Genomic DNA, 25,357 nt, shown 5'->3' on the forward strand with positions numbered 1-25,357 from the left:
AATTATTCGGTTTTCTAAAAAAGATTTAAACACGTTTTAGGCAATCAAAACATTCGATTCGTAATTAATTCTATTTTTCCTTTTTTAATTTCTAGAAGTAATGTCTAGAAAGTAAATCTTGGATTTTTTATTGGAAACTTTAAACGTTCCCGCTTCGGGTTATAAGCAGGTGGTCGTAGGTTCAATTCCAGACTCGTCCCTTTCCTACTTTGTATTTCTATCATAGTTATTTCTGTGTCTTACATTCTACCAAAACGATTCCTACTGTTAAATCCTTCCACACTAACAATTCGAAAACCTCCCGTGGTACCTATAAGAGGTCGTAGAGTTCTCTGCATCTTTCTTAAGTAGGTGTCCAACTAGCCATCCTTCCCCCTCCTCAGCATTCACAAGGACGTGGCTAGGATAGATTTCGTCTATTGGAGAGTGCATTGCTTCCATCTAAGAGATGGTGGTTAGTCCCAAATCAATATCAGTGGTAACGGATGAAAGTGATGCTACTCTAATACAGTAGTCTTGGCTTGACCATTTACGAATTTGTGCGAATTGTTCAATGCTAATGCTAATATGCTATTTGCGAAAAAAAACTAAACTAAAGATATTTTATTCTTTAGAATATTATAGACATATTCATGAAATATTAAAAATTACCATTTTCAATGATTTGTAGTACACCCAAATTTTTTTTTACACGGTTGGTATTTTTTAATTTCCCGGGTAACCTGATTTTTCACAGCTTTTTAAATACCACCTGAATTCTCTTTGATTTTTTGTGAATTTTTTCATGGGGTTAACTCATAGTTTCATCAACTAATCTAGGATAGGATAGGAAGTAGCCATTAAAAATCGTACCGATTTTCTGTCACAATCGTACCGGTTGCTGATTGGTTGAAAATGACAATCGACCTATTTAAAAGTTCATTTAATCATCATACAATGTTCTGTGAAATTGTTCTGTAGCATACCAACTGCCGTTTTTGCAATTCTGAGGTCAATCGAGCAATCAGAACCAATTTCCAGATCGAATGACTGACGGAGGTGTATTTTCCTATACATTTTGGCTGAAATCCCCATACAAACTTCAAATCAAATGCGCCAGCTTATGCAACAAGCGATTGAGCTGAAATTTTCAGAGATTGATTTTCTTACCCAAAGACACAATCCTGGTGCCCCGCGGAATTAGACAACTTTTTGTATCCTGGGCCAGTCTAATGTACATACAAAGGCAAACATGGACATTAGAAGAATAACGTAAAGATAAAAACATTCATTTGAAAAAATGAATATTTCAATATTCGATTCTATGCTTTTATATCTTATAATATTTATTATATATAGCCGGGGTAAATTACTCATATTTTTGCCCAAGTTTTTGTTTAACAGATATAATTAATCACAAATCGTTTAGGTCCTATACTAGACGATATCCCTCAACCCCATAACTGAGGATATCCTACAACAAATGTACACATAAGTACAAAATATCGCAAGTCAGTCAAAAAGCCGATTACTCGAAATTGGAATCAAAATGATCTAGAAGCAAATGAATCTGGAAAAAACTACTTATTTTTTATACCTCACACATTATGTACTAAAATCAAATAACTCAGTTAGAATGCGATTGAATAATGAAAATTAAAGAGTAAATCTTTCCCTTCATTGAACACTTTGAATGTAATGTGAATTTTGAATGTAAGTTGTCCAAAATTTATTATTTCCCGGTTCATGTTCTGAATTCCCGGTTTTTCCCGCTTTTTTTCCCGGTGACTTCAATTTCCCGTCTTTTTCCCGCTTTTCCCGTTTTTCCCGGTTCGGTGGCCACCCTGTATTTATTGTCATCCACGTTGTCATCATTGAACCAACCTTGTCGGAAATTCGAAACGTCGTGTCCATCCAACTGCTCATAATTGCGAGCGCCATCCGGTGATTTCATGTTTTTTGAAAAGTTCGGTAAAATTTCATCCTAGATGTACTACGCCACCGCAGCTTGATTCCGTGTCGTTCTTCACGACATTCAACACAATCGAAAATGCAGAAGTTCCTCTTCCATTGACTGGAATTCTACGGTCAACATTACTCTCTCGTAGTAATTTGGATGCGCTTCCTGGAAGCTTCAAAACGGAATTGATTCATTCAACACCGTACAATATGACAGCTTCCGCTAAGTTAGCCAATGCTGATGTCGTAAGCCTCGGGCAAAACAGTACATCCCATCAAAATGGTAATCAGCCAAAGGATCTTGATATCGGTGTGCAGCGCATTCCAGGACTTTTCCACACAAAGAAAGCTTACAGAAAAGCGAAAGTTTTGCGAGAGCCGACGTAATCACTGCGGCCGGTGGTTTGGGTTTCACAACAATCTCGCTTTTCGGTGATTATGCGAAGCGCTGCGTCTGGCGTTTTTACACCTGGAATAAAAAACCAATTAAGAAGCAACCTTGATTAGCAATTTCTGTTTAAAAAAAAGTAAATTCAAGATTTTGATTAAACAAGCTGGAAACAGTTTACGTTTGTTACAATTATTTGCTTATTTAAAAGTAAGTACAACAACTTACCCTTCTGGTCCGGATGAGTGGTTTTCATCAGTTCGCACACTACAGCCAGGAACTAATAACACGAATCACACTTGGCGGAACATTTAAATTGCTCGGAACATTCAAATGGTCTGGTGGACAACGATCTAACTGTGAAAAAAATTTCAACAACAAAACTTATGACCATAAAAAAACAAAAACAAAACACCGATGCTGTCAGTTATGCGTGCACGGAAAAAAATAATGCGGAAAACTGATAGCTGACAGCGTCTGGTTAGTGTCTTTTCAGTTGTATACCTAGGACTCCTACACACCGATTGAGAATTAAGCGCAACACGAGAAAATCGCGAGTGTCGGATCCCGGTATTAGTCCCTGCCACGAGCTCCCCAGCTCTACGGCGAACCCAGCATCCAGAAGGTAGCTAAAGCCGGAAGGGTACGATGGACAGGACGTGTTGCAAGAATGCCGGACAGCAACCCTGCAAAGATGGTGTTCGCTTCAAATCCGGCAGGTACGAAACGGCGTGAAGCGCAGCAAGCGAGATGGGCAGACCAGGTGCAAAATTACTTGGCGAGCGTGGGGAGTATTCGAGAATGGAGCGATGCGGTCCTGAACCGTGTATAGTAGCGTCAAATTGTTGATTCAGTGTTATCTGTTTAGATGTAGACTAAATAAATGAAATGAAAAAATCAATTGTTCATTAAGAAAATATACGGACGAGTACCAGAATGGTTGATGTTAGAAACCTTCCGGCAATAACAGAACAAATCCTGTCAAAGCCGTCTTCTCCTCCATATCAAGGAAGAATCAAGGAATCATCTGTACACAGCAGATCTTACTCTTTAACGAGAACAGATGCTGAAACTTCGCCATCTGATGCTCATGATATAGCGAAAGTTTTGCAGACAGAGCGATTCTACGAACAAGTGGAAAATTTGTCCAGTTTTAATTTTTTGTATTTTTTGATTTGCATGAAACCTTGCATACAAGTTTTTGGGGAAAAAAAGCCGTTTGGTTCGCCATTTTGAATCTAGCCTTATTTATGAGATGGGCCTATGAAAAATGCACATGATATCTTCAAAAAATTGTATCTCGAAAACGATTTGTCCGATCGGTTTGGTGTCTTCGGCGAAGTTTTAGACAATCGTTGGTGCTATATGGAGAAAATATGCACGGTAAGAAAAATGTTTGGTTTTTGTGTTTTGAATTAAAATATAGATTTCCCTAAAAGTTACATGTCAATAATTTTTTAAATAACCTTATGTTATAGCTGACTGAAAATTCTATCCAGTGCACAGTGGGTTGTTCTGGAGAAAAATAGGTTACAACGATTTTTTTTTAAATAACGATTTTCAAAAAAGCTATTAACAAAGGTCAAAAAAGTTTGTCACCCTTATTTTATGAAAGTACATCAAATTTGCAAGCAAAAAGTACTTCGGTAACATTTTTCTAAGATGCACCGTTTAGAATATATTACTGATTTAATATTGATTTTTTTGATAACTTAATAAGTTTTGGCCCTTTTCGAATGTACTCCGTGTTTCTCCAGTTTCAAAAGTATTTTTTTCGGAGAGATTGGAAAATTTTGAGTAAAAATGACACTGACAGCTTAAAGATTTGAGTGAAATTCTCTGCCTTAAAAGTATTTTGAAAAACAAGTTACAAAATCAGGAACAATGATTTCTTCCAGTGATTTTTGGTGTATTGTGTTGAAAATGTGCAACTCTTGCATATCGCCTAACAGCTTAATCCATTTAAACTGGATGTGTTTATACTGTGCATATTTTCTCTCTATTGCCGAACATCGCCACAGACATCAAACCGATGAGACAACCCGATTTTGAGATACACCTTTTTGAGAACTGCAAATGCAAGCTCCTCAATTAGCAAGATTCAAAAGAGCGAATTAAGCTTATTTTTCAGGGATGGTGATTGTGCGCAATAAAAAATAACATTATAGGGGAAAATACCTATTCTTGGCAGTCTAAGACATTCGCCAAATAAAATGATAAAAATAATGAATAAATACACTAAAACACAGGTATAGTTCAACTGGTATACATTTGTATGCTCTTTCTTTGATAATTGGTGTTCACTAAATATAACAGCTTTTACCACAAACTCAATAAATTTAATATAAAGTAACAGGTCAACGTTTCTTCTATTGGCATAGCAATTTCTATTATCAGCAATGAATCTGCTCTCTTTAGCAACTAGACATGGAAGTAGAAAACTGGTAATGTATTGGTGCCAAATGCTGGTTGTTTATATCCTCCAGTAGTAAAATTCATTCATATTAATCGGCCGCACGCTCATCTCGCTTCACTCAATTTTGGAACAAACTTTATTGTTTATCAATTTGGCTTAAAACAAAACATGGATTTTTAGCCTTGGCATCAATTTTTTGTGATGTAGACATATAGGCAAAAGCATTTAAACACATTGTAGAACAAATTTAACCCTTATGCGGCCAACAAAAAACAGACGTGAATGGCAGATAGGGTACCCGTGTACCCAGATATTGATATTATCATAACTTTTACCATTTTCAACCTATTTGAATAATGTTGGCCATTTTGGAGAAGGGAACTTAAATGCTTTTTGTCCGCTGCCAAGATTTACATCTTTTGTCATTTGTAATGCCTTAGAGTCGTAAGCAAAAGTCTATCAACCAGTTTCAAATATACAACTTGCTCTTTGCGGTCCTTACATGATATGTTTGTTTCATCAAAAAAATCATGGTGGTTGTGTACAAGACACGACCGCTCGACGTAAACTACGTAAAACCAAATCTATACACATAAGAATGATTTTTTGTCTGTCTGCTCTTATAGACTAGAAAACGGCATGAACATTTGTATGTAGAGGTTTTTGGGAACGATGAAGGTTCTTATGATGGTATTTTAGACCCCTCCTCTTCTGGAAGGGGGGCTCCCATACAAATGAAATACAAATTTCTGCTTTAATCGAAAATCAATCCAAAAAATGGAATCAAAATTTGCAAATTTCGAATACTTAATCGTCTTTTAAATAATGTAAAAAATATATAATTAATCAATGTTAGGTGAAACGAAGCTCGTCGGTTCTGGTAGTATAGTATATTAACAATATATTCCACCTCGTGAGTCTTCATATATCAATAATGGGCAGCACTGTCCTATCCAGCCGCTGGAGCCACCCCATTCTTACACTACGTTTCACAGTTGAATTATAGATAATACCCTAAAAGTAGGCAATTATTTATGGTTGAAATCTGAGACGAGACCTGCAAAGACGGCTTTCTTTTTCCTTGTTTTGACACTTGTTCTTCTTTTCATCACAGTTGATCATCAATTCTCAACTGTTTCCTTGAGTGTTTCACCTAAATCCCGGGTAGAATCTTCTGAGCACAATAAACGTGTTTGCAATTTACGAATTTGTAAACTTATTTTTATAAAGATTTTCCTATCGGAAATAAAACATGTATTTATAACTGTTCAATAATAATCTGTCCGGCTATTGTAGAATACTTTTCAAAGTGAAAAAGTACTCGTAAAATAAATCATAGGAATACTTTTCGAGGGTTACCAATACTTTCACACAAAAAGGTGCTGGTTGCATCTGACAATTCGTGACAGCGCTTGCTGGTTGCAGATGAAGTTACATTTTTTCCTCTTTGCAAGTCCCGTCCCAGGTTGAAATGCGCTATGTAGGAACGGGAATGGTTATGATTGTTTTTAAGAGCTTGGAAAGTATTGAAGTTGCAAATGGAAAACGGTCCTGTCAGCCACATAAGGGTTAAAATACTATGGTGTGGCTATCACTTTTGATATAATTCATGGTCTGCGTACAAATCTGACTAGAAGCATTTGTATTTTATCATTTTTTGCCTTTCTCGTACAACAAAGTTGTACCGAAAGGCTTTCATTTCACTCCAAATTCGAACTTTTGATAGAAGTCCCGGAGACCCATAGTGTTATATACCATTCGACTCAGCTCGATGAGCTGAACAAATGTCTGTCTGTCCGTGTGTGCGTGTGTGTGTGCACAAAATGCCATAAAAAACATTAGCCAAATTTTCACATAGAAACTCTTAACCGATTTTCTTGCAACAAGTTGCATCCGACAGAGACTAAAATGCTGTTGATCACTATTGAATTTCATAATAATTGCAAATTGCAAAAAATAGATAATATTAAAATAGTGATGAGACATAGTCACATAGAACAATAATGTGTTATGAAAAATGCCTTGCATCTATGAATATTTTTAAAGTTTATCCGTGGCTTGCTCCTATTAAGAGTTTCATCGTTCTATAAAGATGATCGTGTTGCACGCATTTAGGCGTAAGTATGCTCTTCGTTCAGTTTCATAGTACTATGAAATTGTCCGAAAGTCAAAATTTGAATATAGGAAATTCGAGAAACTTTTGGCAGCGCCATCTGTCATCTACTAGTGTAAATTTTCTATCATAGCATTGACGGTGTAACTGTTTTGCCTTTCTTGTACATCATCGAGGTGTAAGCGTAAAGGCTACATTTAATACCTTTTTACGCGAGAAAGGCGCCATCACCGCTAGGTGGATTAATCTGGGTTTTTTTAAATAACTACCATCGCCGGACATTTTGTTCGTACTTTTTGCTAAAATAAAATCACATAGAATTGTGTGTGGTATCTTTTTAGCGTGTGTTTGATATGCTCACAAACACATTCTCTCGCTTTATAGGTCATTGCGCGCGACAAACCTAACCTCACTATTTTGACAGGTACTGGTCCTGTTGTTTACGTTTCGGACTTAGAATTTTTTTTTACCCAAATTAAATCTGCATATTGCACGATGTTGAAGACATTCTGTACATTCCGCATTCAAATATTGGTAATTATCGATAAGTTTAGGTAATTATCGATCAGAAAATCCAAAGAATCATAGAAGAATCTCAAAATTAAAATAAAGTCGTCTGTAAACAACAGGACCAGTACCTGTCAAAAGTCGTGCGTGACGTCACTGTGCAATGGAGTATTCCGAAGTGTGCTGCTGTCAAAGAAAACGAACAGTCCCGATTTTATTTAGTGAAACATAGAGCAAATATTGCATAAATTTGCTCTTTGTGATGATAATCAAGTGTTGATAAAGTGTAAAAAGTAGTTTACGTACTTAATTTGTCGTGTCATACGCAATAAAGAGGAGAAACAGGCGATCCAAAAAAGTAAGTAACAGTTTTCTTTCGTGCGCTGCTTTCTTTGGCAATGCAATAATAGCAAGGATTTCGTACGTGCAAATTTGTTTCGGTGATTAACACATCAAATCTTGTTACTTCTACACAAACAATTTATTTAAATGAAAGCTTTGACTTGAAATTGTGTGATTGAATCAAAATTATGTTCATAAATAGTGTATGTTTGCTGGAAAACGCAAATATTGTTGAGGGTGCCAACAACCGTCGCACCCTGCCAATGCCGTGTTCTACCCTATGTTGGATATCATCAGTTTATTTTTATTCCTGCATTTTTATCAAATTATTGTTTACACAACATTCTTAAAAATATCGAATATTTTGGCATCATTGTCAGGACAGTTTGAATAAAGCTTTACCTTTATTGTATTTTCTGATAGAGGAAGAAATGAGTGGAATTTTTGAGTTCTTTGAATTGGATTGTTCGGTTTTTACAAAATCATGCGGAATCAAACTTTCAAATTTTGAGCTGAAAAATGAAACAAACTCATCGGTTTGCTTTACAATAGTTTCTTAATCACATCTGTCAGTGGTAACCCATTGTTCGAATGAAAGCTTTTCAACAAAGTTTTCTTCCAGTTGTATACTGTCTTCTAAAACTAAGGAATCTGGACAGTTTTTACATCTTCGTAGATGGCAATGAGTTGTCTTATTTTCGCAAAGTAATTTATTCGTTAATGTTTTTAGATCATTCAAGACATTGTATTTTTTTAAGCTATGTAGAATTAAATTGACATTTTCATGCGTAGTGCAAACGCAAACATGTGTTTCTGTGATAGTTAATAGTTTACATTGCCTTGGGTGGAGGCTTGCAAATGATGAAAACCCTAGTTTTACATTGACGTACATTTCATTAAAGCGATTAAAATCTTCTCTCAATGTCATCATTAACAATCTTTTCTGAACAGCTAATCTCTTTTTTCCTGTCTTTACGCTACACTGCCAAACATATCTATATAAGATATATGTGCAGCCGTTATAAATTTTTGCAATAGCTCCACCCTAATATAATCGATATAGAACCACACATAAATTGAATAATTGCTGATTCGAGGCCACACATAAAGTTTATTTGGATATATATTTTATTAGTAGTTCGCGTGAAGAATAATTATGTGTACGCTGATATGTATCATAAGTTAAATCTATGGATTTTTGCCAATAAATATGTGTGGATTTTTAGTAGTGTAACAAAATCTCTTTGGCCTGGCATTGCGCGGCTTATATCATCGTCCTCAAAAAAATTCACAACCAGTTCTTTTGTTTCATTACTCAAAGTCTTTCCAGAGCTTGAACCTTGAGATTAATCTAATACATTATCTCTTTCCTTTCTTGCATCTGATGCCATATTTCTACTGGTTTTAAATTCGTCTACATTTTTTGTACTGACCATGATTTTGGTAGCAATGATAAAATTGATAGTTTTTCTTGCCTTGTTGCTGAATTTAAAAATTTAATTTTCATATTTTCTATGACTTCATCAAACTCGTTTGCTTTTTCTGTTTTAGCGTCTAATTTAAAAAGATTTCTTTGTACACCTTCGACGATTTAAGCGCACTTTATTTCAGGATAGTGAACATTTTTAACCTTACCTAAATCTATAGCCGAAACACGAATAGCTGCTATTCCTCGGTTGAATATTTCGACGTCTACAGGCATCGTGAAGTCTTCATTTGATTGAATTGTGCTTAGCGTTGACGCTGATGGTGTTTCCCTAGTAGATACTGGAAAAAAAATTTCATTGTAACCTATTTTTCTCCAGAACAACCCACTGTGCACTAGATGGCATTTTCAGTCAGCTATAACATAAGGATATAACAGTCAGCTATAACATAATGGCACGGCAAATGCTGGGTAAAGCGTACCATTGGTACTTCGCGTACCTGAAGGAATAAAATAGACCCCATCTCGCGGTCCTTAGCCTCTTACCCAGCAACTCCTATCCCTACCTCCCCGCGGTGCTGGCCGGGATACGAGCAACCTTAGGGAAGATCGGGTAACCAACCCCGGTGGGAACTATGGTCGTATGCTGACAGGGAAGGGGAGGAGGTGCAAATCTTATTGAGCGTCTGTTCTCCATGTCAGGATCGGCTCACAACAGCGTCTGTTCTCCATGTTAGGAGCGGCTGATCATCGTCCGAGTGCCAGCGAGGGACTCTAAGTGAAACTGTGCACCATGGTCCACCGGAAATAAGGAGGAATGGTCCTCCGGAAATTTAGGGGGTTTGGTGTCAGGCCCTGCAAGCCAGCCTTTAAAAATCATAAGCAACGAACAATCAACAAGAGAGTACGGACCGGAACCATCGGCGAAGACCACTGCGACGAAAAGGGACTAGCGATTGGAAACTCGGTTCGTGGAACTGCAAATCTCTCAACTTCATCGGGAGCACACGCATACTCGCCGATGTGCTCAAGGACCGTGGATTCGGCATCGTAGCGCTGCAGGAGGTTTGTTGGAAGGGATCAATGGTGCGAACGTTTAGAGGTAATCATACCATCTACCAGAGCTGCGGCAACACACACGAGCTGGGAACAGCTTTCATAGTGATGGGCGATATGCAAAGGCGCGTGATCGGGTGGTGGCCGATCAATGAAAGAATGTGCAGGTTGAGGATCAAAGGCCGGTTCTTCAACTTCAGCATAATCAACGTCCATAGCCCACACTCCGGAAGCACTGATGATGATAAGGACGCATTCTACGCGCAGCTGGAACGTGAGTACGACAGCTGCCCAAGCCACGACGTCAAAATCATCATAGGAGATTTGAACGCTCAGGTTGGCCAAGAGGAGGAGTTTAGACCGACTATTGGAAAGTTCAGCGCTCACCGGCTGACGAACGAAAACGGCCTACGACTAATTGATTTCGCCGCCTCCAAGAATATGGCCATTCGCAGCACCTACTTCCAACACAGCCTCCCGTATCGGTACACCTGGAGATCACCACTGCAGACAGAATCACAAATCGACCACGTTCTGATTGATGGACGGCACTTCTCCGACATCATCGACGTCAGGACATATCGTGGCGCTAACATCGACTCGGACCACTATCTGGTGATGGTTAAACTGCGCCCAAAACTATCCGTCATCAACAATGTTCGGTACCGACGACCGCCGCGGTACGACCTAGAGCGACTGAAGCAACCTGATGTCGCCACTGCATACGCGCAGCATCTCGAGGCAGCGTTGCCGGAAGAGGGTGAGCTCGATGGGGCCCCTCTTGAGGACTGCTGGAGTACAGTTAAAGCAGCCATTAACGACGCAGCGGAGAACAACGTCGGGTATATGGGTCGAAGTCGACGGAACGATTGGTTCGACGAAGAGTGCAGACAGATTCTGGAGGAGAAGGACGCAGCGCGGGCGGTCGCGCTGCAGCAAGGTACCCGGCAGAACGTGGAACGTTATAGACGGAAGCGGAGACAGCAGACCCGCCTTTTTCAGGAGAAGAAACGCCGCCTGGAAGAAGCGGAGTGCGAGGAGATGGAACAGCTGTGCCGTTCTCAAGATACACGCAAGTTCTATCAGAAGCTCAACGCATCCCGCAAAGGCTTCGTGCCTCGAGCCGAAATGTGCCGGGATAAGGATGGGAGCATCTTGACGGACGAACGTGTGGTGATCGAAAGGTGGAAGCAGCACTACGAGGAACATCTGAATGGCGCTGAGAGTACAGGCAGTGGAAGTCAAGGCAGCGGAGGAGATGACTACGTCAGTTCAGCGGACAATGGAAGCCAACCAGCCCCCACCTTGAGGGAAGTTAAGGATGCCATTCAACAACTAAAGACGAATAAAGCAGCTGGTAAGGATGGTATCGGAGCTGAGCTCATCAAGATGGGCCCGGAAAAGCTGGCCACTTGCCTGCACAAACTGATAGTCAGAATCTGGGAAACCGAACAGCTACCGGAGGAGTGGAAGGAAGGTTATATGCCCCATCTACAAGAAAGGCGACAAACTGGAGTGTGAGAACTTTCGAGCGATCACCATCCTTAATGCCGCCTACAAAGTGATATCCCAGATCATCTTCCGTCGTCTGTCACCATTAGTGAACGAGTTCGTGGGAAGTTATCAAGCCGGCTTCGTTGACGGCCGCTCGACAACGGACCAGATCTTTACTGTACGGCAAATCCTTCAAAAATGCCGTGAATACCAGGTCCCAACGCACCATCTGTTCGTTGATTTCAAGGCGGCATACGACAGTATAGACCGCGTAGAGCTATGGAAAATTATGGACGAGAACAGCTTCCTGGGAAGCTTACCAGACTGATCAAAGCAACGGTGGATGGTGTACAAAACTGTGTGAAGATTTCGGGCGAACACTCCAGTTCGTTCGAATCGCGCCGGGGACTAAGACAAGGTGATGGACTTTCGTGCCTGTTGTTCAACATTGCGCTAGAAGGTGTCATGCGGAGAGCCGGGTGTAACAGCCGGGGTACGATTTTCAACAGATCCAGTCAATTTATTTGCTTCGCGGATGACATGGACATTGTCGGCCGAACATTTGCAAAGGTGGCAGAACTGTACACCCGCCTGAAACGTGAAGCAACAAAAGTTGGACTGGTGGTGAATGCGTCAAAGTTAAAGTACATGCTTGTGGGCGGAACCGAGCGCGACAGGGCCCGCCTGGGAAGCAGTGTTACGATAGACGGGGATACCTTCGAGGTGGTCGAGGAATTCGTCTACCTCGGATCCTTGCCAACGGCTGACAACAACGTTAGTCGTGAAATACGAAGGCGCATCATCTGTGGAAGTCGGGCCTACTACGGGCTCCAGAAGAAACTGCGGTCGAAAAAGATTCGCCACCGCACCAAATGTGTCATGTACAAGACGTTAATAAGACCGGTAGTCCTCTACGGACATGAAACATGGACAATGCGCGAGGAGGACTTGCAAGCACTCGGAGTATTCGAGAGACGGGTGCTTAGGACCATCTTTGGCGGTGTGCAAGAAGACGGTGTGTGGCGGCGAAGAATGAACCATGAGCTCGCCCAACTCTACGGCGAACCCAGTATCCAGAAGGTAGCTAAAGCCGGAAGGGTACGATGGGCAGGACATGTTGCAAGAATGCCGGACAGCAACCCTGCAAAGATGGTGTTCGCTTCCGATCCGGCAGGTACGAGACGGCGTGGAGCGCAGCGAGCGAGATGGGCAGACCAGGTGCAGAACGACTTGGCGAGCGTGGGGCGTATCCGAGGATGGAGAGATGCGGCCTCGAACCGTGCATTGTGGCGTCAAATTGTTGATTCAGTGTTATCTGTTTAGATGTTAACTAAATAAATGAAATGAATAACATAAGGATAATTAAAAAATTATTGACATGTAACTTTAAAGGCAAAATCTAAGTTCAGTGCGAGTTGGCTCTTATTTCGGACGGCAGAACGATCGCGCGATTTGCCGAAATTTTGTGTTTTGCATTGCGCGGCCGGTAATAAAGTTAATTAGTTCAGTGCGAGTTGGCTCTTATTTCGGACGGCAGAACTATCGCGCGATTTGCCGAAATTTTGTAAAATCCAGCGAAACATTTGTAAAATCCAGGTTACTTTGTCCTCCTTTGGACGGTTCGTAAGTAAATTGATGAATATATTTTATTATTTTTTCAGCATATACTGTTATTGACAAACGCTCTATATTGTCGAATAGAGCTCCTTATTATTCACCTTACCGACTGTCGTATTCCATCCGAAAACGGCTGAATGGAATCCGCCGTTGAAGAGCGGTGCGACTGTTCGTTTTAAAATTCGACAACAAACTGACGGTGCAATCTTCGTCGTTGCTACTCAACCCGATGGCGCTACCAACACCATCTCACACTGCGGTGGCTGCAATGCGCTAGCATTGCCATACCCCGCCGCGCAACCTCTCTCAGCCCTTCACAAGCTACCGATTCCTTGGCACACGCTTAAATGAAGCAAAGTTCGTCAGAAAATTCAATATGTTGCTCTCCATACTCTCAAATACTCAATCATGCACAGATTCTTTCACGATAGAAGTCAATATTAGTGCATATGCAAAATTGAGAGTTCGAATCAAGTCTAATGTAAAACTTGCCACATTGTACGGTAAATTGGGGCACGCGAAATATGTGATTTCACGATTGGTATATTTGATTGCTTATGTTTAATGTACTATCCGCAATAGCAGAATCAATTCATAGTCTAGAATCACTTATACAAACTAAAATCATTAGCCGCTTACTCTGAATACTACACCGACTAACACAAATTTTCCTTCCCGAGACATCTATGAAGGTAGTATGGGTTCCCTGCATCTTCACTAGTAGATGTTGAACTAACATTCCTTCCCTTCCTTCCGTGATTGTAAGGACGTGGCCAGGTATACAACTGCTACTGTATAGGAAAAGGTACTAATCCCAAGTACCAATTTGCGACAATATACAGTAGATTGCTCAATTGAGCATTGTATAGACACCCACGATTTGTACAATCACATATTGTAGACCCAGTTGAAAACCGAACTGAGCTCTTGTGACAGTCGCATTTTTTTCCATTTCCAGATGTCGCAACTGCATCGCGAGTAGTGCGCATCTATGCCACAGCCGTGCGCCATCCTGCGCACCACTCGCGATGTAGTTGCGACATTCGGAAATGGGAGAAAATGCGATTGTCGCGAGAGCTCAGTTCGGTTTGCAACTGGATCTACAATATGCTATGCTATGCTATGCTAAGCTATGTAACTTTAAAGGCAAAATCTTTATTTTAGTTCAAAACACAAAAACCAAACTTTTTTTACCATGCATATTTTCTCCATATAGCACCAACAATTGTCTAAAACTTCGCCGAAGACACCAAACCGATCGGACAAATCGTTTTCGAGATACAATTTTTTGAAGATATCATGTGCCCTTCATAGGCCCTTCTCATAAGTAACGCTAGATTCAAAATGGCGAACCAAGTATGCAAAACTCCCCCAAAGACTTGTATGCAAGGTTTCATTCAAATAAAAAAAATTGAAAATTACTCGTTGCTGAAATGATATGGAACCGCTCAGAAAAAGGTAAATAACGCTTAACGAACTAAACAGAAAAAAAAATTCAGACTTTTCAACAAGTCTTTAATCAGAAAAAATATTTTAAGCTCTTTTTAGTGGAATGTTTTCAACCGTCTAAGACGAGTTAAGTAACTCTATTTAATTCCACCAATTATATAATTGGTGGAATTAAATGGAGTTACTTAACTCTTCTTAGACGATTGAAGTCTTTAATCATTTTCGCACAATGTAGCAAGTATCAATCCCTTGAGGTCGAAAGTATATTTTTATCCTAAGTTATTGTTTCACGTCACGATTTTGAGTTTTGCATAATTGTTTTATTTCCCGGGATCCCAGGAAATTCCGGGAAGTTAACATTTTATTTCCCGTTTCCCGGGAAGTTGATTCTCGTGAAAAATGGAACCCCTAGATCCAACTCAATACAAAGTCCACTCATTTGCCCTAGATTGCTATCAAGTGATTCTTCGAGAGTTCCGGAGCATACGAGGAAACGGCCAATTCTTAAAATTTGTTCCAGGCAGCTGCGACTTTTTCAAAGCTTTTTTTGAAGCTAGCATAACAGCGAAGTTTTTGCAAGGACAACTCATTAACCCCATCTGGCCATCAAGTGGTGCTCCAGAACATCCGGTGAAGTGGTCTGTTCTTGAATTTGGTCATAGAGTGCTGCGACTTTTTCTCATGCATTTTTTGTAGCAAAGTATTATTTTGATTATCCACGAGTGGTCGGCAAGTGGTCCCTCGGAAAATCAGGAACTTAAAGAGAAGTGGCGTATTTTTCAAATTCTTCCTAGAAAGCTGCATTTTTCATTAAACGTTTGTTATACAAATTTATAAGTAATAAGAAGTTTGATAATTTAGGGGTCAATTCTTTAAATTCATCATTTTTGTGTCAATGTGAGAGCATTGCATTGTAAGGACTACTCATTGACCCCGGATTATTCAGTAGTATTCCGGTAGTATCGGAAGATCCCGAGCAATGGTCAAATCAAACATTTTCCAGTCTGGATATTGCGAGAAAATTTCACGAATCGATAACGGTCTACCGACGCTATAAAATTTTCTATACTTCATGCGATTGGCTTTTGTATATAGCTCTCAAATGAAACTAGCTCTCAAATCATCCTTTTCCCTCACAAAATAAGTTGTCCAGTTTGTCGTTAGACTCGGTACTGAACAGACGTTATTTGATAGCACAAGTGAAATTATTCTCAAGCACACTCAAGGTCAAAAAGTAGTGCAGAGATGCGACGGAGCGAAATCAAATATCGTCGAGGGAGATGGAGACGCATGGTCGGTGGTGAAAGAGCCAATAAAAGTGAATCACAGACAAACAGACATAACACATTGAACATTCATTCATCAAATTCATTGTCATTGAATCACTAACGACATCTGTTTATTTCAGTTCGTTGGGCAAATCACGAACCAGATGGCGGTAGTGAGCAAATGTCAAACTCGAGCAAATCCGCTGGGCGCGCCACTAGTGACCGATTGGCCAACCAATGATTATTTAAATTGACCAGTAAATCAGTGGACGATGGAAATTTGACGAGTGTTATGTCTGTTTGTCTGTGAGTGAATGGTAAAAACTATAGATAGTAGAATCTATATCTATATTCCACTATCTATAGTAAAAACTCGTCGAAGAGAGGTCACAAATCGCGGAACATGAGACAGAACAACGAGTGTTCTGACTCGGAGAATTCTAATACAGATATATATCATCAGACTACACCCAGTTCTTTTTTTTTACACGGGTGGGTTTTAGTCGATTAAGACCTTCAGCGTTAATGAAGCTATGAGTTATATAATTTAAGAAAAACAAAGAAATTTTAGGTGGTATTTAAAAAGCTGCGAGAAATCAGGTTAACCGGGAAATTAAAGAATACCAACCGTGTAAAAAAAATATTGGGTGTACAGTAGTCACCTCGGACGGTACTCTGGTGAGCGAAGCCCAGGACCGTTTGTCTCGGAGCAAGACGAAGCAGATGAAACTCTTCAAATCGGGTGGGTTATCAGTTTTGGATGATCCGGTGACTCCATCTTTAGTTGAATTTACGGAGCAAATGATCGTGGACTAAGAATTTGAAAGATGAATTTTGTAGTGAGCGTAGGTATAGGTAGTATAAACAGGAACTAATAACCGGGATATGACACTCGGAATTTTTCGGTGTTGCGCTTGAAGTCTCCATCGGTGTGTAGAGTTCTAGGTATACACTTGAAAAGACACTAAGCCAGTTGTCAGTTTCGACGTATTTCTCCATGTTTTTTTCTCCGTGCAGCTTTGTGTTTTTGTTTTTTTTTGCACTTCACCAGTCACCTGCCAGGAAAGCCGAGAGAAAACCCTTCTTATCCAGTTGTGATTTCATAGTGCAATTTTGAACCAAAAATGAATAAATTCGGTTACTTGTCGGAGAACTGATTCTCCCATCACGTGGGAAAGCCGAGGAGAAAGCTTCCACTGGATATAGGAAACAAGAAAAACAGTCAGATCTGGACTTCCATCGCTGCGTTTTCCCATCGAATGTACATCGGCTGACGAGACGAGTCGTCCCTAAGAAATTGCATTGGCGCTTTGCTAACGAACTGGCACTTGTCTTCCAAAGCCTGCATCAGATTTATATGGTATTGGAACAACCGGAAGTCAAACGATAACTTAAAAGGACACAATCAAGATCTACATTACGGCTGCACTGCGCGCCAAGAAACACTACCTCCGCTTCTGCCGATACTACCAGGCATGTTTGCGTAGGCCTTCACGTCGTACGGTATTCGCTTATTTACAAATCCAGAATCTACAAGAGTGCTCCAGCCCGGGCTTCAGGTTACCGAAACACGCTGCTAAGCTGCTGCCATCTTGTCGTAACCCTCTGTGCAATTCAAAGGGACTCGAGAATATTCCTGAAACTCGAACTACGCACATCACCCGATACATCGAAGTGTTTTTGTTTTTCAGCCGTCCAATCTACTGGATTTCCTTACACTGCCATAGCCGGTTTCGATCGATTTGTATCATATGCGGCTTTGAAGTTTTTTTTTTAATTTCGAGGAATATATGAAGTGTGGGCACGTTGTTTTCGCGGCATTTCTGCAATACATTGGGAGAGTACCTTGTAGTACCTCATCCTCCCAAACCTTGGTAAATACCCAGTGGCTCACCTGTTTTAATAGCATTCCTGGTAGTCGGGAACCTCAGGGGATTTGTTGTTTATCATCAGGATAATCTCCTGGAGATCCGGAAAACGTATGTCCTACGTGTCCCTAGGCTCGTCACCATATCGCCAACGGTTTTGCCATCGCCGTGCTTTTCGTAATGATGCCGCCACCTGCCGGATTACCTCACACTTGATCTTAAGTAGATTCCCTAGTAATGGAATACTAGTTGCGAAAACGCAATTCTCGGGTACTTATTCAAAAGGACGTATGTGATTTTGTAAACAAAGATCGAAACGTCGATTTATCCGATCTGATAGCCCTCCCACGCAAACCATCACCACATACAGGTAGGGGAAGCCTTCAGCTACCTGTTGGTGGTGTTGGTTTGCGTGGGAGTGCCATTAGATCGGATAAATCGACGTTTCAATCTTTGTTTACAAAATCACATACGTCCTTTTGAATAAGTACCCGAGAATTATTTTTATAAAATTAACTATCTTCGATTGTACAACATTTCGCGGTAAAACATTCCGCAATTAACCATTTCGCGGTGTGTTAGTTTGCGGTCTACCGCTTCGCGTTCAGTATCATATCGCGGTTTATATTATTTAGCGGTATACCATTCTGCGGTTAGTACTATTTCGCGATGAACTTTTTCGCGGCCAATATCAATTCGCAGGTTTAATTTTACTAATGTTACAAGTAGTTCAATAATGTGTTTTTTAGCTTTGTAAAGCCTCAAAATTCATTTAATTGTTATGTAATACTAATGACACACTGGTGGTACAAGTACCATGGTACAAGAATCTTAAAATGAGTACCATACAAATTATTGTCCTTATCAAAGATAGTCTTGGAATAATTGTTTTGTCCTCTTGTGCCATGGTACAAGTACCACAGATCTGTCCTTAGTATAAAGCGAATAATCATTGAGTTTACACCAGACTTGTATAAATTCAAATCCAAACAAAAAATAAATATTTTAAAGCAAAACATATTTGCAAATGCGACTATGTAAAGAAGGCGAAACAACATAATAGTTTGCTTGTCATAAGACGAGTTTGTACCATCCCATTTAATTCCATCACTTGATTGTAGCTTGGCAGATACGTATTTCGACCTCGACAGATACGTATTTCGACCTCATCAGTAAGGTCGTCTTCAGTGTCTCTTGATTGACTCGACTCAAAAGTCGGTAAGGACAATGAAAATAAAAAAATAAAAAGATTTATTATAATTGAATATGGTGCACACATGTTTGTACTGATACAAAACTGAATTTATCATAAAACTTGTTTTTTTCAAAAAACCACTCTCCATGGGGCAATATGGCCATACCTACACAAAGCAAGATATTAGGCTTTAATTTGCTAACAACTAACAAGTTCAAATTTCAGTTGCCAAATACAAGAATATTATCATCTATGTTAGATTCATTACGGATAAATTACAACACAGCATTACTGCACTCAAAATAATCCACACGTTAATGCTACCTGAAAAATCACGTAGATGAAAGAAAATGAACTCAATATTGAATTTATCTGTCAAAGGTAACAATTATTGCACCTTTGGTAAACATTATATGTTGTTAAATATCTTAGCTGTGCATATGCACAGCATATGTTTCGAAATGGACAAATTGATATGAAATTAGCGAAAAAGAATCCACGTGTCTTGGAGGGACTCGAACCCTCAACCTCCTACTCTCTAGATAGGCGTGATAACCCCTACACAACAAGACCACTTAAAGGTCACGTTTGCGGAAAAGCCATCAGAATCCGAGTACCAACCTCCACCGCGGTTAGCTCTCTTTTTTGCAAATTGAATATCTTTCGGATGCTTGATTTGCCCAATCTCCACATTTGCTTTACTGTTGTATATCCACAGCCAAGCGAGTGCACATTGTTTATTAAACGAGAGGATCGCACTCTATGCCCCCCAGCAACGGACTGGGCGGGACGGTATAGAATGCGAATTCAATCGCACTCTGCTGTGCCAAAGGTTTGCGGTGGAGGTTGGTACTCGGATTCTGATGGCTTTTCCGCAAACGTGACCTTTAAGTGGTCTTGTTGTGTAGGGGTTATCACGCCTATCTAGAGAGTAGGAGGTTGAGGGTTCGAGTCCCTCCAAGACACGTGGATTCTTTTTCGCAAATTTCATATCAATTTGTCCATTTCGAAACATATGCTGTGCATATGCACAGCTAAGATATTTAACAAAAAAATGGTTTTCGTACGGCCGAGTTGCCGAATAATATGCAATTAATTGTAATCAAGTGTCGGTCTTTCACCGTCATTAGTCGTCTGAGTACACGCGACCGTTTACGTGAAGGCAATCAAACTCATCAAACGCTTTAGCCAAGCAAACCTTTGGCACAGCAGAGTGCGATTGAATTCGCATTCTATACCGTCCCGCCCAGTCCGTTGCTGGGGGGCATAGAGTGCGATCCTCTCGTTTAATAAACAATGTGCACTCGCTTGGCTGTGGATATACAACAGTAAAGCAAATGTGGAGATTGGGCAAATCAAGCATCCGAAAGATATTCAATTTGCAAAAAGAGAGCTAACCGCGGTGGAGGTTGGTACTCGGATTCTGATGGCTTTTCCGCAAACGTGACCTTTAAGTGGTCTTGTTGTGTAGGGGTTATCACGCCTATCTAGAGAGTAGGAGGTTGAGGGTTCGAGTCCCTCCAAGACACGTGGATTCTTTTTCGCAAATTTCATATCAATTTGTCCATTTCGAAACATATGCTGTGCATATGCACAGCTAAGATATTTAACAAAAAAATGGTTTTCGTACGGCCGAGTTGCCGAATAATATGCAATTAATCATTATATGTTGTTCCTGTATTGTTCACTGTGACTACTTAGTGACTCTTACGTGAAAAACCCGTACTCGCTGTGTGATTCATTTTGACAGCTTCATCTCGCGTTCATTCCCCAAGTTATTCGACAAAATGGCGTCTGTTGAAAACAAACTACGAGTATTGCTGGCGGATTTGGAAATCACACAACATTTATTGCAGATATTCGATGGTAGACAACTTTTTGGTAATTGCTATTTTAGTATAATATAGTTTGTTTTTATTTATTTAGAGTGTGGAATCGATTTTCACGATTTGCTGAGTATTACGGCCGATAAATTCCGTGCATCGTTGGAACCAACAAAAATAAATTGGAAATATCCGGTACTGCAACAGTTGGTGTCTTCCTGGAGAACGCGAAACGTAAGTACATGTGCACTTCTCTGTGTATGCCATGTAGGTTGTTTACTAAGGTATTTCAACTTTTCACAGGAATCTCAAATTGCTGATTTTCTGAAATCCTTGGAGCAACCATACCGCCTTCGGCTTACCGGTGAGGTGAGCATCATTCCGTTTACGTCTACTGCTGTATCATCAGACACCACGACCATCACAACCCATCAGTTTGCTACGAACGGACCGGCATGTGAATTCGATTCAGACGTTCCAATTTCCTCAAATTCATTTGTCGGGACACCAGCATTTATTCCAACGCAAAATGTAAACAATACGGACGATAATTTTGCTACTACTTCAGTCACCGGAAGTTCAACTTCCATGCCACCAGAGTATGTACTAACGCCATCCACTGTTCATGTAAAAGCTGCAGCAGCTGCTGATTCCAAGGCTGTCAAAACTACGGACGCATACTCCCTGATCAAAACAACTTTACCGCTCCAGACAAGCAACCACTATGATGTTAAGAAAGCTGCAGCATCCGAAGAAAATGAGCTCCGAAAGCTAACTGAACTCGTAAGTGTATTCTTAATTAGTAGGTACGGGAATCAAACAATCAATGTTTTGCTTACATCTTGCAGGAATCGATAGTCATTGGTTTACCAGAATCGTTGAAATAACTTACACGAAGCCGGATGATCCGCCTGCGGTTGAGTTGAATACTGCTCCGCCGTTGTTTGCGCCTATCAACACTACAAGTCAATACTACTTTGTCGGTGAGCAGATATATAAAGTTGAAGCAAGAGACGAATCCGACCCGGACTATACAGCGGCATCCACATCAGCTAGAAACGGAAGCGATTATACGGCGGTATCCATTTCAGCGAGCGGTAGCTCCGAATGCACAGCACCGGTCTATGTCGTAAATTCTCCTGATAGTGCGAATGTAACAGATGGTACTTGTGATACAAACGATAGTATTACATCCATTTCTGGAAATGAGTCTAATGTGCCCAATGAATCTAGCCTTGGCATTTGCCAGCCGACAGAAGATGGGAAAAGCTTGAATGAAGCAGAGCAATGTCAACAAAAAGTCCTCTTCAATCAATTGTACTATCTAATGCCATTGGTTCTTCAAAGACGATTTCTAACAATAATGATAATCTACCACACGAGTGCAATGTGTTTTCAACGAAAACCTTGGAACAGTTGCTGAAACGCTCCGAAGAAGGAAAGGAAATTTTGCAGTACGGAATCAAATCTGAGCTTTCGGAAGCGAAGCAGTTAGAACTCTCTAGTATTATCGCCAAACATCATGAACATATATTAACATTTTATATTCAATGTATCACTTGTCTTAAGACGAGTGTGTACAGTTCCATTTAATTCCACCACTTAATTGTACCTTGACAGATACGTATTTCGACCTCAACAGTAAGGTCGTCTTCAGTGTCTCGTACTTGACTTGACTTAAGTCGATACAATTAAGTGGTGGAATTAAATGGGACTGTACAAACTCGTCTTATGACAAGTGGAGACATTCCACTAAAAAGCTCAAAATAATTTTCTTAACATTCAATGTATGTTTATCATTTTAGGAAAACTACTTCATCTCAAGAAGCGGTGATAGAAAGAACCATGGCGGAAAAATAGCCAACAAGATTGGCAATTTAAAGCAGAGAAAAAGGAAGCGAGAAACTAAAGAAAACGAATACCAAGCAACAAAACAGTCTGCTAACGATTGCCAGCCACCTCGGAACGCAGAAGCAGAGGAAGCAGCTGAATGGTTGCTGTTGAACACTGATCCATGGTCTGTTGTTCTAGAAAGATGGAAAATCAGCTACGAAGCACGAAAGGATGATTTATTATCCCAAAAGCGTATCACCAGAATTCTTACGACATATCCGCAATACAGATGCCCACATGGTTTCCAACTGGTAAGTTTATTATCTCTAGTCATTCTGCATATGTAACTGAACTGAATGGTATTAAAATATATTCGAATTTAGTTCAAAATATCTGAGGCGAAGTATCAGTATAGTTTAATTATAGTACGTAACTAATATTTTATTTTCTAATTAAATTCTAGATCGACATTGATTTCCAAAAATGTTTTCCTAAAGCTGAAAACGGATTAAAGAAACTGCAATTTTTGGTGCCACTGATCACGGAATACATTTCAAAGAAAGCTGTCGACCCATCTGCGGTATCGTTGCTTGAGGGACTGACTACTGATAACGCAAGTATTGGTAAGATATTCTTATTCATTTGCCATACAACAAAGTCATTCTAACTATTACTTTTTTCAGATAAGAAAATTTGCATACTTTTTGCTAGCGCTGAACACTGTGCTTCCACCTATTGCGGTTGCATCACGTTTTAAGCCTACCATACTCGTAGGACAACAGGATACGCTGATTTTTGTCGACTCTAAAGACCAAGCCCGATCGAAAATACAAGATGTTTATCGGAACTATGAAGATTTGAATTTACCAATTGTACCTAAATTGATTGTGGTTGGTAATAGCTTGGACCAGCTCCAAGGAACATTTTTGGTCGTGTATGGTGATATTTTCTATGAGCTCCACTCAGTGTCCAGATCCATTGACGTTCTAATCAAACTTACTGCTGTACTTGGACTACCTTATTCGAGAATTTCGAAATTGGTGTGGCATTTCGTCAGTGGATACGTATATGGCATAGAGCAGCAAGAATCCTACGCGTCTATCAACAAATTGCAAGTTTATCTTGACAATAAAAGGAGCGGACAATAAATCCTTAACATGAATCAGATCAGCTGTATGATACCTGAATGTACGATCCTTTCCTCAACGACGAGCGAGTATCTAACCCATCTAAAGGAATATCATCGTGTCCCGTCTATTCATCAATATAAATGCACAATTGCCGGATGCCAACAAATTTTTTCTAAAGTGTATCCCTTCAAAAAACATATTATGCACCATGTTGGAAATAATAACACTAGCAAAACAAAGGAAACGGAAAGCAGCAGCCAACATGAGCAGTCATCTTTGAAGCAGTTTGCAGTATCGTCAACAGATAACGATGGGGTTTCATCTTGCAATTTCGAGGGTAGTTCGTCAAAACTCAGACGCTTTGAGAGCACTGACGATCAAATTGATCTAGAAAATCGCAATCCAATTAATACACTTGATCAAATAGCGTTAAAACTAACTCTATTTATGCATAAGCATAACAACTTTACGCGAAAAGATGTTTATCAGATACAAAATGAAATGAGCGTATTGTTTAATGAAATATCAGATAAGTTCGAAAAATTCAAACCACTCATAAATGATCCAGAGAATAGGTTTAATTTTCAAAAACAATTAGATCAAATCAAAACCATTTTCAACTTTGTAAATACCGATCATAAGTTTTTTAAACATTTGAAAAACAGTGTAGGATTTCAACTACCAACGATAGTCACAATAGATAATAATGACGATATTACTTCTACAATGCTAGATGTTGAAAACGATGCGGACACAATACATGCAAACAACTACTTGATAGTAATGCCCATTGAATTCCAAATTAAAACTTTTTTTGAATGCAATGATATATTGAAAATTACTTTGCGGAATACACTAAATCTAAAACAATCGACTTTTATTGCTAATTACATAAATGGAAGTACATGGAAAGCTATTGAACAAAACTACGAAAACGAAAACGTTCTGCCGGTATGGTTATATGCAGATGAATATGAAGTTAATGATTCACAGAGTTCGCACAGTAATAGACACAACGTCTGTGGAATATACTATAAATTCCCAACTATACCTAAGGAATTCCAATCAAAACTATGCAACATTTTTGTGGCTGGAATGGTCAAAAAGTCAGATATTAAAGAAGTTGGGATGAATAAGCTTATGCAAATTTTAGTCGATAGATTTAAAAAAATAGAGAATGAAGGTATATATATTGAATCGGGTGGAAAACCAATATTAGTAAGGTTTGTGCTATGTTTGATACAAGGCGACAATTTGGGTGTTCACTCGATGCTGCTTTTTGCGAGTGGCTTTAATGCTACATTTTATTGTCGGTTCTGCAGACGTCCAAAAGACCTTTTAAAATCAGACTGCCAAGAACATGCTGATTGCCTTCGTCGACGTCAGGATTATGCTCAGGATTTAGAGTTAAATCAACCAAAAGAAACAGGAATACACGGTAACACGGTTTTCAATGAGCTTCCATCTTTCCACGTAACTGAAAACATGAGTGTT

General features: G+C 39.8%; 1 protein-coding gene and 2 long non-coding RNA genes across 9 annotated transcripts; 2 read left to right on the forward strand and 1 right to left on the reverse strand.

The window, feature by feature from the left end:
• Window positions 1-1,863: 1,863 nt before the first annotated feature.
• LOC134217464 (uncharacterized) lies at window positions 1,864-2,897 on the reverse strand. Of its 2 annotated transcripts, XR_009981049.1 has the most exons (3): window positions 2,831-2,897; window positions 2,555-2,683; window positions 1,864-2,407 (listed from the first exon to the last, which is right to left on the reverse strand). It is a non-coding gene; the product is annotated as an uncharacterized LOC134217464 (long non-coding RNA). The 2 variants fall into 2 exon arrangements; XR_009981048.1 differs by lacking the exon at window positions 2,831-2,897 and having other exon boundaries at window positions 2,555-2,813.
• Window positions 2,898-17,087: 14,190 nt separating this feature from the next.
• Window positions 17,088-21,774, forward strand: LOC134217465 (uncharacterized). Of its 6 annotated transcripts, XM_062696238.1 has the most exons (4): window positions 17,088-17,374; window positions 20,853-20,943; window positions 21,004-21,134; window positions 21,204-21,774. In XM_062696238.1, exons 1-4 carry the CDS (start codon window positions 17,372-17,374, stop codon window positions 21,756-21,758), a joined length of 780 nt encoding a protein of 259 aa, XP_062552222.1. In that variant the 5' UTR covers window positions 17,088-17,371; the 3' UTR covers window positions 21,759-21,774. The 6 variants fall into 6 exon arrangements, with proteins under 6 accessions (XP_062552222.1, XP_062552219.1, XP_062552221.1 ...); XM_062696235.1 differs by having other exon boundaries at window positions 17,088-17,517; window positions 20,779-20,943; window positions 21,004-21,774; XM_062696237.1 differs by having other exon boundaries at window positions 17,088-17,517; window positions 21,004-21,774.
• A 53-nt stretch (window positions 21,775-21,827) lies between these two features.
• On the forward strand, window positions 21,828-23,364 carry LOC134217466 (uncharacterized). The gene is made up of 3 exons (XR_009981050.1): window positions 21,828-22,404; window positions 22,706-23,044; window positions 23,197-23,364. It is a non-coding gene; the product is annotated as an uncharacterized LOC134217466 (long non-coding RNA).
• Window positions 23,365-25,357: the final 1,993 nt, after the last annotated feature.

This window comes from Armigeres subalbatus, chromosome 2 (genome assembly GCF_024139115.2).
Source record: "Armigeres subalbatus isolate Guangzhou_Male chromosome 2, GZ_Asu_2, whole genome shotgun sequence".
In the NCBI taxonomy this organism is placed as follows: Eukaryota; Metazoa; Arthropoda; class Insecta; order Diptera; family Culicidae; genus Armigeres; species Armigeres subalbatus.